We start from the raw sequence: 15,928 nt of genomic DNA, 5'->3' as shown, positions 1-15,928 counted from the left end.
ATTAATCTTTGTTGCTTGAGTTCTAAGTAGCATAAAATTCTTGAATTCAGATATGCTGTTCCCTTTTCTGAGGCTCCCTGCAGTGTTTAACTTTATAATAAGCTTATATCCCTGTGTGTTTGATTAGGATTTGCATTTATTGAAGGAATTAATTATGTAATAATTACAGAAAATTATTTGCTAAAATTAAATTCTGTATGTCAGTTTTAAAATACTATTTTATACTGAGCAGCTCTTAAGTTTTGCTTCAAATTTATTTATAATTTTATTCCATAAAGTATATCTTCCTTATATCACTCAATGTTTGCATTTTCATATAGCTGGAAATGGCACTTCTTGCATAGAACATAAACAATAGTTAGAAGTTTGATTTGCTTTTCTCTTATAATTGTATCCGGAAGCTCTGAACAGCACTGTCTTTGAACTGCATAGATCAAAAAGGATAAAATAGCTTTTTAATGACATTCTCACGTGATCCTCATTACTTCTTCAAAGAGGCTTGCGGAAACTTCAGCCATTTTGTTGACACTGGTTTTGCTTTCCTTTAGCGGCCCTGGAAGAGGTGTCTTCCCTCTGACCCCAGCCTGCATACATAATCAACAGAAATGTTTATGTATTGGCTGTTAAATATGGTGGAGCATATTTTCTATTTGAAGGCTGCAGAGATCTACTGACCCTATTGATCCATATTGATAATACCCATGTGCAGAATGAACAAAGAAGAGCAACACTGAGGCACATGAAGATGACATTGGGCATAGTTCTGCTCTGGTGACCAGTCTCTTTTCGGTGGTGACCAGTGACAGGGATAAGGGGCAATGGGCACAAACTGAAACACAGGAAGTTCCACCTAAATGTGAGGAAGAGCTTCCTTACTTTGAAGGTGACAGAGCATTGGAACAGACTACCCAGAGAAGTTGTGTAGTCTTTTTTTTTCCTGGGGACATTCAAAACTGGCTATAGGTGAACCTGGTTTAGCAGGGCAGTTGGACTAGATGATCTCCAGAGGCCCCTTCCAACCCAAACCATTCTGTGATTCTGTGGCCCCTTCTTCATCCTGCCTGTGATGTGCATAGTTGTAAGCCAAGCACTGTGTTTATTTCACTGGAGGCCTAAAACCCATGTTAACTTAAATCCAAGAAAACCCTAGATTTTATAGCTTTCAGTCAATTTTTCCATAGTTTAAGAAAGAGAAAAAGGTCTTTGATACATTTTCTTTCATTACATTTTCTTCAGTTCTTGTTACAAACTAAGTTAGAACCACCTGTATCTTAAAATTAGTTATCCAGCACATCACTGTGTCTTGCTGATAATGAAATATTACAAAGCACAATATACATGAGGTATCTTTCTAATTAGCTTTCTCATTTGTTATACCTTGTCTGTTTGGATATTACTTCATCTTTTTCCTCAGCAAACATCCTGAATTAATAGCTGTTCATGTTTGAGTTTTTCTGTTCTTATATTCTCAGCTGGTTTGAGCTATTCTCAAAACTTGGGGGGGGGGACAGACAGTTTAAACATCTTCAAAAACTATTTGTATGAATTTCAGAGAGTAAAGGCAGTGGAAGTGACATTACAACACAACTTCAAAAATTATTAAATGATTGCAAAATGTGTCTAGATTACATTTCTGTGTTTATATTTTGGCATTAATCTGACAGTAGTTCTGATTTTCCTGCAAGAAAATTCATGTAATACAGTTCAAATCTATTTCTGTTTAAAAGTAGACTGATTTGTGAAACTAGCATCGCAGGAAGTATTATCTTAAGTACCAGAGGCAAGGGTAGATCTTTGTGTCCCCCACAATTCTGTGCATTTTTTATTTTCTATTGGTTGTAAAAATTTTGTGATACTGCCCTATCAGCTTTTCACTGAATAGGACCTTTCAACAAGGGGGTTACATTTTCCTTTATGCAGATGAGTTTAGGTTTGCAGAATTCTCATATATGTTTACCTAACATGCTAATATTAAAGGTTCTAGTGCACAGTTTAAAATGCGATAGTATATTGAGGCAGAATATTTAAGCAGTTGCAGATGGAAACAACAAATATCTATACAGTTGTTTCAGTTACCTTTTGAGCTTTTTAGGTTAGTGGGTTAGTTTTTATTTTTAAACTCTGAGACATATGGAAAATATCCTGGTAATTTATGATAATTTTTCAATAGAAGAACAATACTACTTTAATGTGCATATTGTCACTGTATTGGCTCTGTTTGTCTCCTTATCTCTGCAGAATTAAATGAGAATATCGGTTTTGATGCAAAACGGAAATTAGAAAGAGCTGATACCAATACGAACATCCAGACAGGGGATAAATCAAAGGAAGAAACTGAGTCAGAAAGGACTTCTGTTTCCAGGGAAATCTGGATGAGTTTTGAAGACTTCTGTGTTTGTTTCCAGTAAGGAACAGAGGTTTTGGGTTTTATTCCATAAAATGAACAGTGTAACAGTAGTAAAATGCGAAAAGTGACTGTATAAAAACTGTGTCTTCTCAATACATCTTTGTTGCATAGCTGTACTGCCTCTCAGGGTAGTCCCAAAGCTTCTTTTCAGAACAGACTTATTGTCCCTTGTTGACAGTGAGTCTGTAGGTGGAGACCCACACTGTGTCTTGGAAGAACACAGCTACCAGCTTCATAAAGCATATGTTAGACTCCAATGTGAGTGGAAGATGGGAGGCTGTGGAGTGTGCAGCTATTAGGGTGCTCACATATCTGTAATGGTTTAAGCTGAGCCAGAACCACACAGCTGCTCACTTACTTCCCCACTTCTTCCCCCCTACTCCTGGCAGGATGGGGAGAAGAATCAAAAGAACGTAAACCCCATGGACTGAGATAAGAAGAGTTCAATAAGCAAAGTATAATATAAAACTGCCACTACTACTACTAATGATGATAAGGGAAACAACAAGGGGAGAGAATAAAAAACAAAAAGGGAAAGGAAAGAAAACAAACCAATAAACACAAGTGATGAACAATTTAATTGCTCACCACCCACTGACAGACACCCAGCCCTACCTGAGCAGTGATCTGGGCCTTGTGAGCAACTCCCCCCACTTTATATACTGGGCATGACCGTGCTGTGGTATGGAATACCCGTTTGGGTCAGGTGTCCTGTGTCTGCTCTGTCCTGGCTTCCTGTGCCCCTCCTCCCTGACAGAGCAGGAGAGACTGAAAAGACTGTGCTTGGGGTTAAGCGTTACTCAGCAACAGGTAAAACTCTGATGTGTTATCAGCATTGTTCTCAGACTAAAGCCAAAACACAGCCCTGCACCAGCTACCAGGAATGAGAAAAATAACTGTTACAGCTGAGCCCAGGACTATACCCAAGCCATCAGCCACTGGACAGATATGCCTACATCTGAACAACACAATTCTAAGGCAAAAAATCTTGTTGAAATCATGTATTGCCATGAGTATAGCTCAGCTTGATCAACTAGGTACTTACTTTTCAGTGTAATTCCGAGGCATTTATACTTTAGCAAAAATAAAAAAGCTAGTGTAGTTGTAGCATTAATACCTTAAGTTACTGTCTTTCAGATTTAAGAAGTCTTGTGCAATAGAAATCCTTCAGAGAATCTGACATTGCTGAGGAGAGTAATTTCATCAGAGGAAAAAATTTCACCTTTTTTTTTCTTTTCATTTGAATTTGTACCTGAGACTTCTTTTAAGCTTTTATTTTCACAAGTTTTCTTGAGCAGATATTAAACCCTGTTCCCTTTATTAGGAAGAATGTCTAACTTTTATGCCAGCCAGCACTACAGGAACTTTAGGATATGCCAGCCAGCACTACAGGAACTTTAGGAGTAAAAGATCATAGATCACTTTAGACCTTGTTAGGGTTTTCCTGAATACTTTTAGGAAGCCCCAGGTCCAGAAAGATAGGGCCTTCAGAAAAAAAACATCACAATCAAAGTAATTTTCTTTCAAAGTCTTGCTCACATGTCATACAGAGAGAATGTAAAATATTATTTTTTAACTTGTTAGCCAAATGTTACACTACTGTTGACCTTTTGTAGACCACTAATATTAAGGTCATTTGTCAGTTTGATGTTCCTGTCACTAAATAGGTGAGAATTTACTTATTTTCACAGTAAACTGATAAAGTAGCTGTTAATAAAACATCTTGATTGACCTTAGAAAAATTTATTACTCAAAAGAAGTTAGGCACCTCAGATTTTCATTTACCAGTCAGTTCTGTTGAAAGCATTTTCTTGTCTGATGTGTCTACATCTCAGACACAGTGAAAGTAAGGTGAATGTCCAGAGTTCCTATTAACTTTAAGAAATCAGGAAAATTTGAGTTGTAGGAATTGATATGTCAGCAATGGATAAGGATCCCTGTGAATTTTCTGAGAACTCAAACCCTTTATTTTACATAAAGCTTTGGAGTTAACATCTGATTCTGTCAGTTCTCGCTAAAGTCATTTATATTGCCTTTGGTTTAATCAGGGTTAGAAAGAATTGTTGTCAGGATCTAAGGAGCTTTCTGAAGATGTGCGAACACTGCAGAATTATAAAAACACAATAATAAACTGTACAAAAGTGTTCTTCCTTACAGTGATGCTTTACAATAATTTTCAGATAGGCATGGAAGTTTTAGTGTAGTATTAGCTTATTACCATTTATAGCTCCAAAGTGAACAAATTAGTGCCCTGACCTCCAATGGAAAACTGTAGAAATGCAGCAAACATAGAAATTAGTGTCAGCTGCTTTCTCTGGAAATGAATTGTGTTCATCTTTTATGAAACTAAAAACATCGAAATTTTTTTTGCAAAATAGCTGGGAGTATGATTTATGAAAGTAAAATTTGTATCTTGTGCAATGAAATAGACATTTACCTGAAATAGATCATTTATATTAAAGTTATTTTCCTACAAGTATCCTGATTTCATTTTCTCCCTAGAAAGCTGTATGTTTTCCACAAGCCACATACATATGCTTATAACTATCTGAAGACGGATTTTAAGGTATTTGACTGTATTGAGTTTTTATGTGCTTTTTTAACAGTGTTACATAATTAATATATATATGATGAACAGAATTAGACCACATAGAACTGCTGTTACTGAAAAATAATAATGCATTAATATTACTGTAGTCAATACAAAGATAATGGTTTCTGGCAAATATCTAGAGTATTTAACTGTGTTTAAGACAAGAAAAAATTTTATGGAATGCTATTGCACAATAATAAAAAACTGAATATGTTAGTCATGAAAGTTGTTAGTGAGAGTATAGATTACAGTGGATCAGATCTCCATCCTCTCATTATCTTGATTTAAATCTACCTTATAACAGTGTAGAGACTAAATTAAATGTAATGATGATTCAGCTGCAGAATTTGTCCTTCAGCTCTCCTTCATCTTTACCTGTCACCTAAAATCAGAACTGGGAGTCTCTATAGCAGAGACCTCCATTTTTTCTTTACATGCTAAGACCTTTAGCAATTTAAAAGATTCTCTTGCCAGGATTAGAAATACCCCTTAGTTACATGGAAATTATTGTATTTCTTTAAACCTACCATTAGTTCATATTATCAGAAGGTTATTCAGCATGCTTGAATATCCTGTTCCCGCTGTAGTTTCATACTGTAACTGAAGTGTAATTGCAGAGTACTGAAACACAAACTCCAGGCATGAACTTTATGTAAAATGAACTTATGTAAAATCCTGTACTGAGAAGGTTAACTACATGGATTATGATTCATAATTGTAGTATACCTGTAATTTCACACCTCTCTGTATTTGTAATCACATCACAAGAAATTTTCCCAGTCACTGTACAATAACTTGTACAAGCCATAATCAGCATCAAAATTACATAACCCTGTGTGTGCTATTGTGCCAAAACCCTAACCCTTTGCTGTAAAACCATTCTATTTTTTTTTTTTTTTACATTGATATAAATGAGGTGTTTGCACTGTTAGGTGAATTCTGTACCAGACTTACAAAAGAGCACTTTTATATTATGCTATGAAGATAATAGTAGTGGTATTCTAGGATCAAATCCAAAAATTTATTGATATGACTCTGGAGAATGTAGAAAAACAGGTTTTAAAACTGTTTGGAAGCCAAGAAGCTCACTGACCTTCAAATTTTGAAGACTTCCTGGGAACCATTCTGTAGCTTCTAATATTGGCGTAGGAATTATGTATTAAAGTTAAGAGTGAAAAATGCTGCCTATAGTATTTTTGTAAAGAAAAAAAAACAGGCAGACTTAGTCATGTGTTACAAATTAAAAGAGTGCTTCTTTCAAGCTACTGTAATTAATTAGATTCAGAAAGTTTCAGCACAAAAGATTTTTGGTCTTCTATTGAATGTTGTTTGACAAGAACTACTAAACTGAGGTACATATGAAGAATATAAATTAAAAGTAGATAATATTGTCATTCAAGAAACTTTTTCCTTTTATCTGTCTCTTAACTGAATATTATTATACGTGCAGCAAGAGGCTCTGGGCTTAAATGACACATCTGAAATTATAGGAAGTAATGACAGTTAATTACTTACTTCCTGTACCATAGGTAGGGTCACAATATCCAAAATCTTAGTCCTATTTCGTATAAGGCCAGGCAGACAGCATTCAGTGAAAATGAAGGATGAAGAAATGTCTGTTTTTCTACGCAGTTTTCTGATGACCGAGTCCTCTATTACTTACTTGTGGACAGTCTGATGCCCATTGAAATACTGGTTAGTTTTTCTGCATTAGTACACTGGTATGGTACTGGAGGTAAGTTCAACACAGAAAAGTGCATGTTAATGTTGTGTTTTCCCGTTCATGAATATGTCTGTGCTGTTGTGTTTGCCTGTGATGTATTTTGGCACAGATTGAGAGTTGTGGTTGTTTCATATTGATGATGAATATTTTCTTGAATGTTTATTACTTTACTTTTTATTACAACTGATTTTTTTTTTATTTTTTTACTTCCTTCACTGTTTATTACAACTTGTGAGCTTTTAATCAGTGTATTTGTGGTATGGATTTTCTTGTGTTTCCTAGGGTTTCTGTTCCTACAGATAACATTCTTGCAAGCTACTTTATGCCTTAGCTGATCAAGAGGCAATAAAGTCAGCAATATGACGAAAGTTTATTTTTTGAGTGATTTTTGAACTGAAGCACTTAAGTATGTTTATTTTAAGCTCTTAACTGTACAGCTGGCTTATTTGAAGATACAATAGCTTGGATGATTTAAGTAAAAATCACTTGTATTTTATGAAGATAATAGAATGGCATTCAGGAAAGGTAATGCATGTCGTGACAGTTGGCGTAAGTTATTCAGATGTTTAAACGCTGGGTATGAACATAATCTTAGAGCATCTAGAGTAGAGCAGATAGAAACACAGGAAAGGTAAAAAAAACCAAACTGACCATCCCATTAAAATAATTAAACTATAATATAAATATAAGCTTTGTATGGCTGTTTGCTTCCTTTGCATATGGACAGAATGGATTTTTATATAGTTTTAGAGTGGCCTTAAGTGTCTTGGAAGATGCCTGATTTACACTTCCTCCTGAGACATTCTTTTACCCATTATTTTCTAGTAAATAGTACAAATAAGCCATATTCTGTACCACCTGTGCATTTTAAATGACTGTCTCTTTTCTCTGAGTTATCAAAGCCTAAATGAAGATGTCAGTGAATGTAAAGTAGTTACATATTCTGCATAAGTGTATTTGTCATAATTTTGCTGTTATTCCCACACAGTTGGGGGGGGTGGTGTTTTTTCTTTTATTTGGGAGTTTTTTGTTTTGTTTTGCTTTTTTGGATTTTTTTCTTTCTTAATCTAGGTACTAAAAAGGAATCTTCTAGTATTTCAAAGGGTGTGCTGACAATTGAACGTTTCTCTTGGAAATGCCTGACTCCTGGAGAACTTCTGTTAAAGATGCATACATCTGCAGCCAAAGCTACTGTGTTAAATCTTCCTGTTGGGTATGTGTGAGGCTTCATTTCTGTCCTAATGTTTTAGTCTTCAGGCTTGAGATGATTTTTTTTACTTTATACAGTTATTAAGGTTGTATTTCCTAAAACATAAGTTTTTGGAATATCAAACTGGTTGATAGCTAGGATTTGGTAAGACTGCAAATTTTCTATGAGTTTGAAGTAACTACCAAAAGCTTTATAAAGATTTTTGAATTCTTTACTCTTAAATATGAGCATTTAGCAAGAAAAATCACACTGACTTGCTAAAAGTTAGATTAAAATATAAGTTTCTACTTAAAAGTGCTTCTAACTAGAATTATTTTTAGATGTTCCCTGGAGTACCAACAAAAATTAAAGAATTAAGATTTTTAGTGGAACTGTAAAAGCATGATGATACCATACGAGGTTTCATAGTTTTTTGTGAAACAAGGTATACGAAACATAATAGGAGAAATTCTGAGGTTATCCATGAACGTTTGCATATCTTACTTCATGTTCACATAGCGCTTAATACGATTTATTTCTTTTTGCATGTAACTCTAGTATTCAGTGTAGAGCATTGACTGTTTGTTTAAATAAAGAAATAGATAAAAGGCAAGAGTCCTTGATATTTGTTAGTTTCTGGAAATGCTTCCAGTAAACCAAGGAAGAGGACATTGTCATATCCTGCCATAAGCATAAAGTTTCTGACTAATTCATTGAGCCCTTCTACTTTTCCAAAAATAGAGAATCACCAGTTTAATCCCAAGGATATGAGACAAAAATGTATGATGGGTTTTTTTTTATCAAGTAAGGTTTCAAATAAAAAGTCATAGAAAGAAAACACCACAATAGTATCAGGTTGATATTAAATCAGAGATCTTTAATAGTACTCTCTATTTGTTTTTATTTAGAATAAAAGTGGAAAATTTATCGTTGTATTTGTTTATTAGTTCTGCCACTACATGTATTATCTTAGTGTATTTTCCAGAGTTGCTTATCTCTGTCCTGTATGGAAACCAAAGCATATTTTTTTGCACCTGCAAATTTCAAAGCTACCAGAGATACAGGTAGCTCAAATTGATGAGCTTCTCACCTTTTATTCTTCCTACTCCAGGCAGAGCCATCAGCTTTCAGAAAGTTCTAATTGGCAGCAGGTGTGGGAGACAAATGGGCTTGTTGACTGCTTCCCCAGTTCATTCCAAATGAGAAATTACTTGCTAAGCTGGGAAGGCACTTTCTTCCCTCTGTCTGTTGGAGGCCAGGGGGCATTTCAAATTTTGCTTGCAAGAAGATGCAATTTTAAAAGCATGAGTGTGTGGGGAGAGGTAACTCTCCTTTCTTCCTGTTACTGCTGGATCTCTGGTTAACAGTTTGAAGCTGTGACCAGCTAAATACTGTTCTGACAAAGACCATGGAGCTTCACTTTTTGATATCAGCAAGCTCCTCAAGTGTTTTACTGGGACTGCAGGACATTGTTCACCGGAAAGAAAAGCATGAATTCCCAGTGTTGTATAACTATAGTTAGGAATGGTTTCTTTTATGATTGGAATCCATTACAGGATATGAGCAGGCAAACAAGATTGAGCTGAGTGTATTGCAGTAAGACATACTGAATTTCTGTTGCTTGCTACATTAGGAGTTAACAGTTGTGTGGTTTGGTCCACAGTTGCTACATAAAATGGTCCATAAAGGTAGTGTTCATCTAGCCTGACACGATTATGCATTAATTTTTCCTGGCTTTATCAATGCAAACATGGGAATTATGATCTAATGTAAGTAATGTATGACCAGAACACTTCTTTAAGCTTTCTAAAAGTAGATACATTTTTAAGTACGGCTAACTATAATCCTGACCAAAAAATCTTTGATTTTTGTATCCATCTGAAATAGTGAAGCTACCTATTTTTCTAAAGAAAATACAAATAAACCCTGAACTAATAAACTAAAAATAAAATAATAGTGTCTTCTCTGCTTGCATACCTACTGTGATGTTTGGAGGTCCTCGAGGAACAGAGAGTTAGAAAAGCAGGATTTGAAGAGCCAGACATCTAGGAAAGGATTTCATTTTTACCAAATGTATGAAAATAAAAGCTTAAGAAGTGCTGTGATGATTTTTTTTTTTTTTTAATTAAGGTTCTTTATGTTTGTTTTTCTGTTTGTTTTTGCTGGAATGTAGGCGACACATATTGCTCTTCACAGTAAGTTCTCCCATAGGGCACCATATTCATCTGTGTAGCATGGTGCCATGTGTGTTTGGAGAAGAGGATACTGTGATACCGTGTCTTGAAAAGGTATGCATGACCAGACTAGTCAAGCATTTTGATAATGGTATTTTTGACTATTATTTAGTTTTAAAGTGAAGTACTCTTTGATCTTCATTTATAGTTGCTATATTTTAATGTTATACTATTAATTTCAGTATGAAATGGGTGAGCACATAAAAGTAATGTGTTTTACAGTACAGTGGGCACTGAGATGGTTATTGCAACAACTGTCTTATAGAAATATGTAAGTAAGTATTGGGTAGTATTCCGGTTACATTGAACAGCAGCATAAAATGGAACGTTAGAAGTACTCTTTTACATGAAATACAAGTCAGAGGTAGCGTATAAGCTCTCTTTTTGAGGCATGTGGTAAAAGTATTAAAATACTTGTACAGTTATTAATTAATAATAAAAAAATACCCACCTAGGAAAATAAACTGTCACAGCAGTATAGTTTGTTTTGTCCCATGAGATCACATATTACTCACTGCGTGCCATAGCAGCTTTTGTATCTAAAATGAACTATTGCTTCAGACTTTTTTTCCTAGCTGAGAGGCCCAGGGGAGTAATTACTATAGCTTTTGTTCTTTGTTGCCTACAATCCAGACAGATATCACTGTCATCCATATTTTCAAGATTTCTATGGCAAGCAGTAGGCCCAAGTATATGTCATGGGCACTCAGAGGAAGAAGAGTGTAGCTTCTAGAGCACAGTTGTGCAAACCTAGTTTGAAAGGTGAGTGTTACACAAATTTACATAGCAGTGTAGATTCAGAGTCCTAATAATAGGACATTAAAGCAGCTTGTGCAAATTTATTGCAGCAAAGAAGTTTAAATATATTAAGTTGGGACATTAAAAACATCTTCTGGCTGTACTATCCCCTTGTCTTCAGGTTGTGAATGAAAAGCTATTCCTCATCAAGACAATAACGCAGAACTTTATCTTCAGGTCTACTCTGCACTTTTTGAAAGCAATTTTTCTGTAGAGTATCAGGGAAGTGTCCACATTCTTGCACAGAAATCCTGATGAAGATTAATGGTGTCTTAGGCAGCATCTGTTTGGACATTGTTTTCAGTGGGATACAAATACGGGTCTGTCCTCTTATAATAGAAGAGGTGCTGCATATTTCAGCTAATAAGACTCTTCTTATCACTGCAGTAAAAAGTGTCTATATGCATTTTGGTTTTTATTGAGTGTCTTAGGGCTAATGATACAGGAAAAAATAAAATCCTTAGCAGGTATATGTTACAGTGCCTGTTATAGTGTTATAATGTTTTTATTTCAATAGCTAAAGTCCGTGAAATTTTTTTATGCTTTTGAATACCAGAGACCCAATTGATTTTTATTGTTTAAAAATTTAATAACAATTGCATTACTTAAGTACTTCATCACAGAAAAAATGCTTGTATGCTGTCACAGCCTTAAAGCAATTTTCTAACAATGGCTGGTTTTATTCTCTCCAGGAGAGCTACCGGTTTATAGAACAGGCAACAGCTATCCTGAAGGCTATTGGAAATGTGATAAATAATTTCAGCACTAAGCCTGAGCTTTCTAAATCCTTGAAGGAGTTAGAACTAACTCACTGTCCTCCTAGCATCCATGGTACTGGAATGGCTGAAGAGCACTTCAAGGTGAACAATTTTAATAAATACATATCTGAAGGCTACAGAAGCAGCATTACAGCTTAACATTGTTGTTATCCTCTTCAAACAAAGGGCTATGCTTTTAAAAAAGGATCTCCTGTGTGCTCCAAATGTGGCATTCTTTATTAAGTTTGAGATCCTCAGGACAGAATGGCATGCAGCAAGCTCACTGCCCTGTACTTCAAGTGAGCAGACTTTTTCCATGTGATATAGCCCTAGAGGGCAGGCTGGCCTAAGACTGCTGGTTGGTATTCCAGGATTGCCTGCTCCAAGCTCAGGAGTGTTGCATCCCAACTGGAAGGAAGTGTAGCAGGAGGGCCAGGAGGCCTCCATGGATGGATAAGGAGCTGCTGAGGAAACTTGGAAGGGAAAAAAAAAAGCTTATAAAAGGTGGAAGCAAGCACAAGCAGCCTGGGAAGATGCTGCCTGGGAGCCTAGGATGCTGTCTGGAAAGCTAGGGACCAGGTCAGGAAAGCTAAGGCCCAGTTAGAATTAAATCTGAGAAGGAATGTGAAAGGTAACAGAAAGGGCTTCTATAGGTATGTAGCAAACAAAAGACAGACTAGGGATAATGTAGACTCCAGAAGCTATCAGGAGAACTGGCTACCCTGGATTTGGAGAAGGCTGAGGTTCTCAATGATTTCTTTGCCTCAGTCTTCACCAGCAAGTGCTCAGACCACACTGCCCAAGACTTCGAAGGCAGATTGCAGGGACTGTGAGAATGAAGACCTTAGGCCCACTGTAGAAAAGGATCAGGTTCGAGACCATCTTAAAAACCTGAATGTACACAAGTCCATGTGACCTGATAAAATTCATCCACATGTCCTGAAGGAGCTGGAGAATGAATTTGCTGATCCACTATCCTTCATATTTGAAAAATCATGGCAGTCAGGTGAAGTTCCCGACAACTGGAAAAAGGGAAATATAACACCCATTTTCAAGGAGGGGAATAGGAAAGAAGGAAGACCCAGGGAAGTACAGACAGACCAGTCAGTCTCACCTTTGTGCCTGGCAAAATCTTGGAGTAGATTCTCCTGGAAGGCATGCTAAGACACATGAAAAACAACAGGGTGGTTGGTGACAGCCAGCATGGCTTCACTAAGGGGAAATCCTGCCTGACCAATTTGGTGGCCTTCTGTGATGGAGCTACAGAACTGATGGACAGGGTCAGAGCAGCTGATGTCATCTACCCAGACTTATGCAAAGCATTTGACACTGTCCCGCATGACATCCATATCTCTAAATAGGAGAGACATCAATTTGATAGATGGAGCACTCAGTGGTTAAAGAACTGGCTGGATGGCCACATGCAGAGTTGTCAATGGCTCAATGTCCGGCTGGAGACCAATAACGAGTGGTGTCCCTCAGGGATCGGTGTTGGGACCAGTCTTGTTCAACATCTTCATCGCTGACATTAGAGAGCAGTGTAGGGGAGACGGACCTGGGGGTCCTAGTGGACGACAGGATGACCATGAGCCAACACTGTGCCCTTGTGGCTAAGAAGGCCAATGGCATCCTGGGGTGTATTAGAAGGGGGTGGTTAGTAGGTCGAGAGAGGTCCTCCTTCCCCTCTACTCTGCCCTGGTGAGACCGCATCTGGAATATTGTGTCCAGTTCTGGGCCCCTCAGTTCAAGAAGGACAGGGAGCTGCTGGAGAGAGTCCAGCGCAGGGCAACAAAGATGATTAAGGGAGTGGAGCATGTCCCTTATGAGGAAAGACTGAGGGAGCTGGGTCTCTATAGTTTGGAGAAGAGGAGACTGAGGGGTGACCTTATAAGTGTCTATAAATATATAAAGGGGGAGTGTCACGAGGATGGAGCCAGGCTCTACTTGGTGGCAAACAATGATAGGACAAGGGGTAATGGGTACAAACTGGAACACAAGAGGTTCCACTTAAACTTGAGAAGAAACTTCTTCTCAGTGAGGGTGATGGAACACTGGAACAGGCTGCCCAGGGAGGTTGTGGAATCTCCTTCCCTGGAGACATTCAAAACCCGCCTGGACGCATTCCTGTGTAACATTATCTAGGTGTTCCTGCTGCGGCAGGGGGATTGGACTAGATGATCTTTCGAGGTCCCTTCCAATCTCTAGCATACTGTGATACTGTGATACTGTGACATGGATGGTGGGATTGAGTGTGCTCTCAACAAGTTTGCCAATGACACCAAGCTGTGTGGTTTGGTTGATACTCTGGAGGGAAGGGATGGGATCCAGAGGGACCTTGACACGCTTGTGAGGTGGGCCAATGCCCCCTACACCTGGGTCAGTGCAATCGTATGCACAGCTACAGGTGGCTAGAAAAGAGGTTCAGAGCAGACCTACAGAGGACTTAGGGGTGTTGATCAATGGGAAACTTAACATGAGCCAGCAGTGTGAGCTCACAGCCCAGAAAGCCAACCGTATCCTGGGCTGCATCAAAAGAAGCATGACCAGTAGGTTGAAGGATGTGATCGTCCCTCTACTCCGCTCTCATGAGACCTCACTTGAAGTATTGTGTACAGTTCTGGTGTCCTCAACATAAGAAGGAGTTGAAGCTGTTGGAGCAACAGGATCCACTGCAGGATGGTTGGAACTAGATGATCTTTAAGTTCCCTTCCAACCCAAATCATTCTATGAAAATACAGATTTTAAATGTATGTGCTCATATGAAATATGTGTAAAACTTAGGGATATTATGATAAATTCAGTAGGCGTGAATATACATATCTCTTCCTCTCTCCATCTCTAAGAAGACTAAGTATAGTTACAAAAAATTAAAAAAAACCCCATAAATTAGATAAATGAGAGGCATTGAGCCGGCAGAGATTCAAGAATAAGAATATTGAAATTACCTATCTACTACAAACAGTGAAAATTATTCTGGACACAAGAATATACTAAAGTACATATTTTCTTTGCTATTCTTAAGTCTGTCAAAATAAATATTAAAAAATGTAATTCATGAGAAAACATTTCCAAAAGCAGAAAAATCCAAAAGAAGGACAATTAAAGACAAAAATTGTCTTTCCAGTAATTTGTTACTGTTCTTTAATTCAAATTACGAAACAAGGTCTGAAAAACGTACTCTAAAATTTCCATCTATTGGAAGAATCAAAGACACTGGTTTTCTGCTCTTTAAAGATCATAAACATATACAGAATAAAAATAGAGCCATCTGTTTAGTCATATAAGCAGGACAAGAAATCTTCCCCCTCTTGACCATCAATATATTTCTACTTTTCTCTGTAGAAACTAATGGTCTCTGTTCTGAAACCTTTAATTAGTATGCTAGTGTCATGATGGTGATTATAGTGTGTTCTTCTGTGCTCTGGTATGAGTCTTATCAACTCACTTCACAAAAACTAAGATATTTTTGGATAATAAAAACTTACGCTGCAGAATCAGTCCTGTATTTAATAAGCTGGGCATGAAACTGGTTTTCTCTTGATTGCTGTCTTGAAGTATTATAGTTCTACAGTTGGGACTATTTTTCAGATACTGTATTTGTTATAGTAGAAAGTAGTATATTTGTTATATATACAAAGACTTAGTTTTTACATTAAAAAAAAGAAAAGATTACGAAGTTTTTGAAATGGGAAACAATATAAATCAGCTTTTAAAAATGAATCATTCTTTGAATGCTTTTCCTCTTTTTGATTTTAGGTTTTCAATAGTGTATTTTGGTATTTGATCAAAAATATATTAGGCAAGAAGGCTTCCTACAGCTGTAAATTTGCCTTCAGGTCCTTCACTCTGGATTTTGAAAACACTGAGGTTTCTGAAGATGACCTTGTGTCTTCAGGTACTGTATTGGTAGTGCTAATCACTTCAAATATATAAAATTGCTCTTTGTCTTCCTTTACTTGCAGTTGTCTGTATTGACAAGCACTAACAAGCATCTCTACAGATGCTCTTTTCACCTGATGTACTACGCATCATGGTTTTTCTTCAGATTGCCTGCTGAAAAGACCTTACATGCATATATTGTTCACAAAATGAGAGTGAAGAAAGACTCCAATTAGTGCCTTTGAAAGTGCAACTGTTTCTTGGTGATGGGCTGAGGGATTTTGTTGTTTGACGGGTATTTTGGGTTTTGCTTGCTTGCTCATTAGCTTGCTTTTTAAGCCTATTAT

General features: G+C 37.0%; 1 protein-coding gene across 3 annotated transcripts in view; it reads left to right on the top strand.

Annotated features, from left to right (window-relative positions):
• ADGB (androglobin) overlaps nt 1-15,928 on the top strand; it is a 112,279-nt gene that overhangs the window by 51,005 nt on the left and 45,346 nt on the right. For all 3 annotated transcript variants that reach the window (XM_057406847.1, XM_057406846.1, XM_057406848.1), the window contains exons 15-21: nt 2,239-2,404; nt 4,910-4,973; nt 6,633-6,735; nt 7,795-7,936; nt 10,086-10,200; nt 11,637-11,804; nt 15,459-15,597. In XM_057406847.1, the coding sequence (XP_057262830.1) occupies nt 2,239-2,404; nt 4,910-4,973; nt 6,633-6,735; nt 7,795-7,936; nt 10,086-10,200; nt 11,637-11,804; nt 15,459-15,597 (897 nt within the window). The remainder of the gene's footprint in view (nt 1-2,238; nt 2,405-4,909; nt 4,974-6,632; nt 6,736-7,794; nt 7,937-10,085; nt 10,201-11,636; nt 11,805-15,458; nt 15,598-15,928) is intronic.

The sequence above is a fragment of the Pezoporus wallicus genome, unplaced genomic scaffold (genome assembly GCF_028554395.1).
Source record: "Pezoporus wallicus isolate ANWC-B61680 ecotype Strahan unplaced genomic scaffold, APGP_CSIRO_Pwel_v1 scaffold_6362, whole genome shotgun sequence".
Classification (NCBI taxonomy): Eukaryota; Metazoa; Chordata; class Aves; order Psittaciformes; family Psittacidae; genus Pezoporus; species Pezoporus wallicus.
Note: the sequence above shows the minus strand (reverse complement) of the source record. Positions and strands in the feature narration are given on the sequence as shown.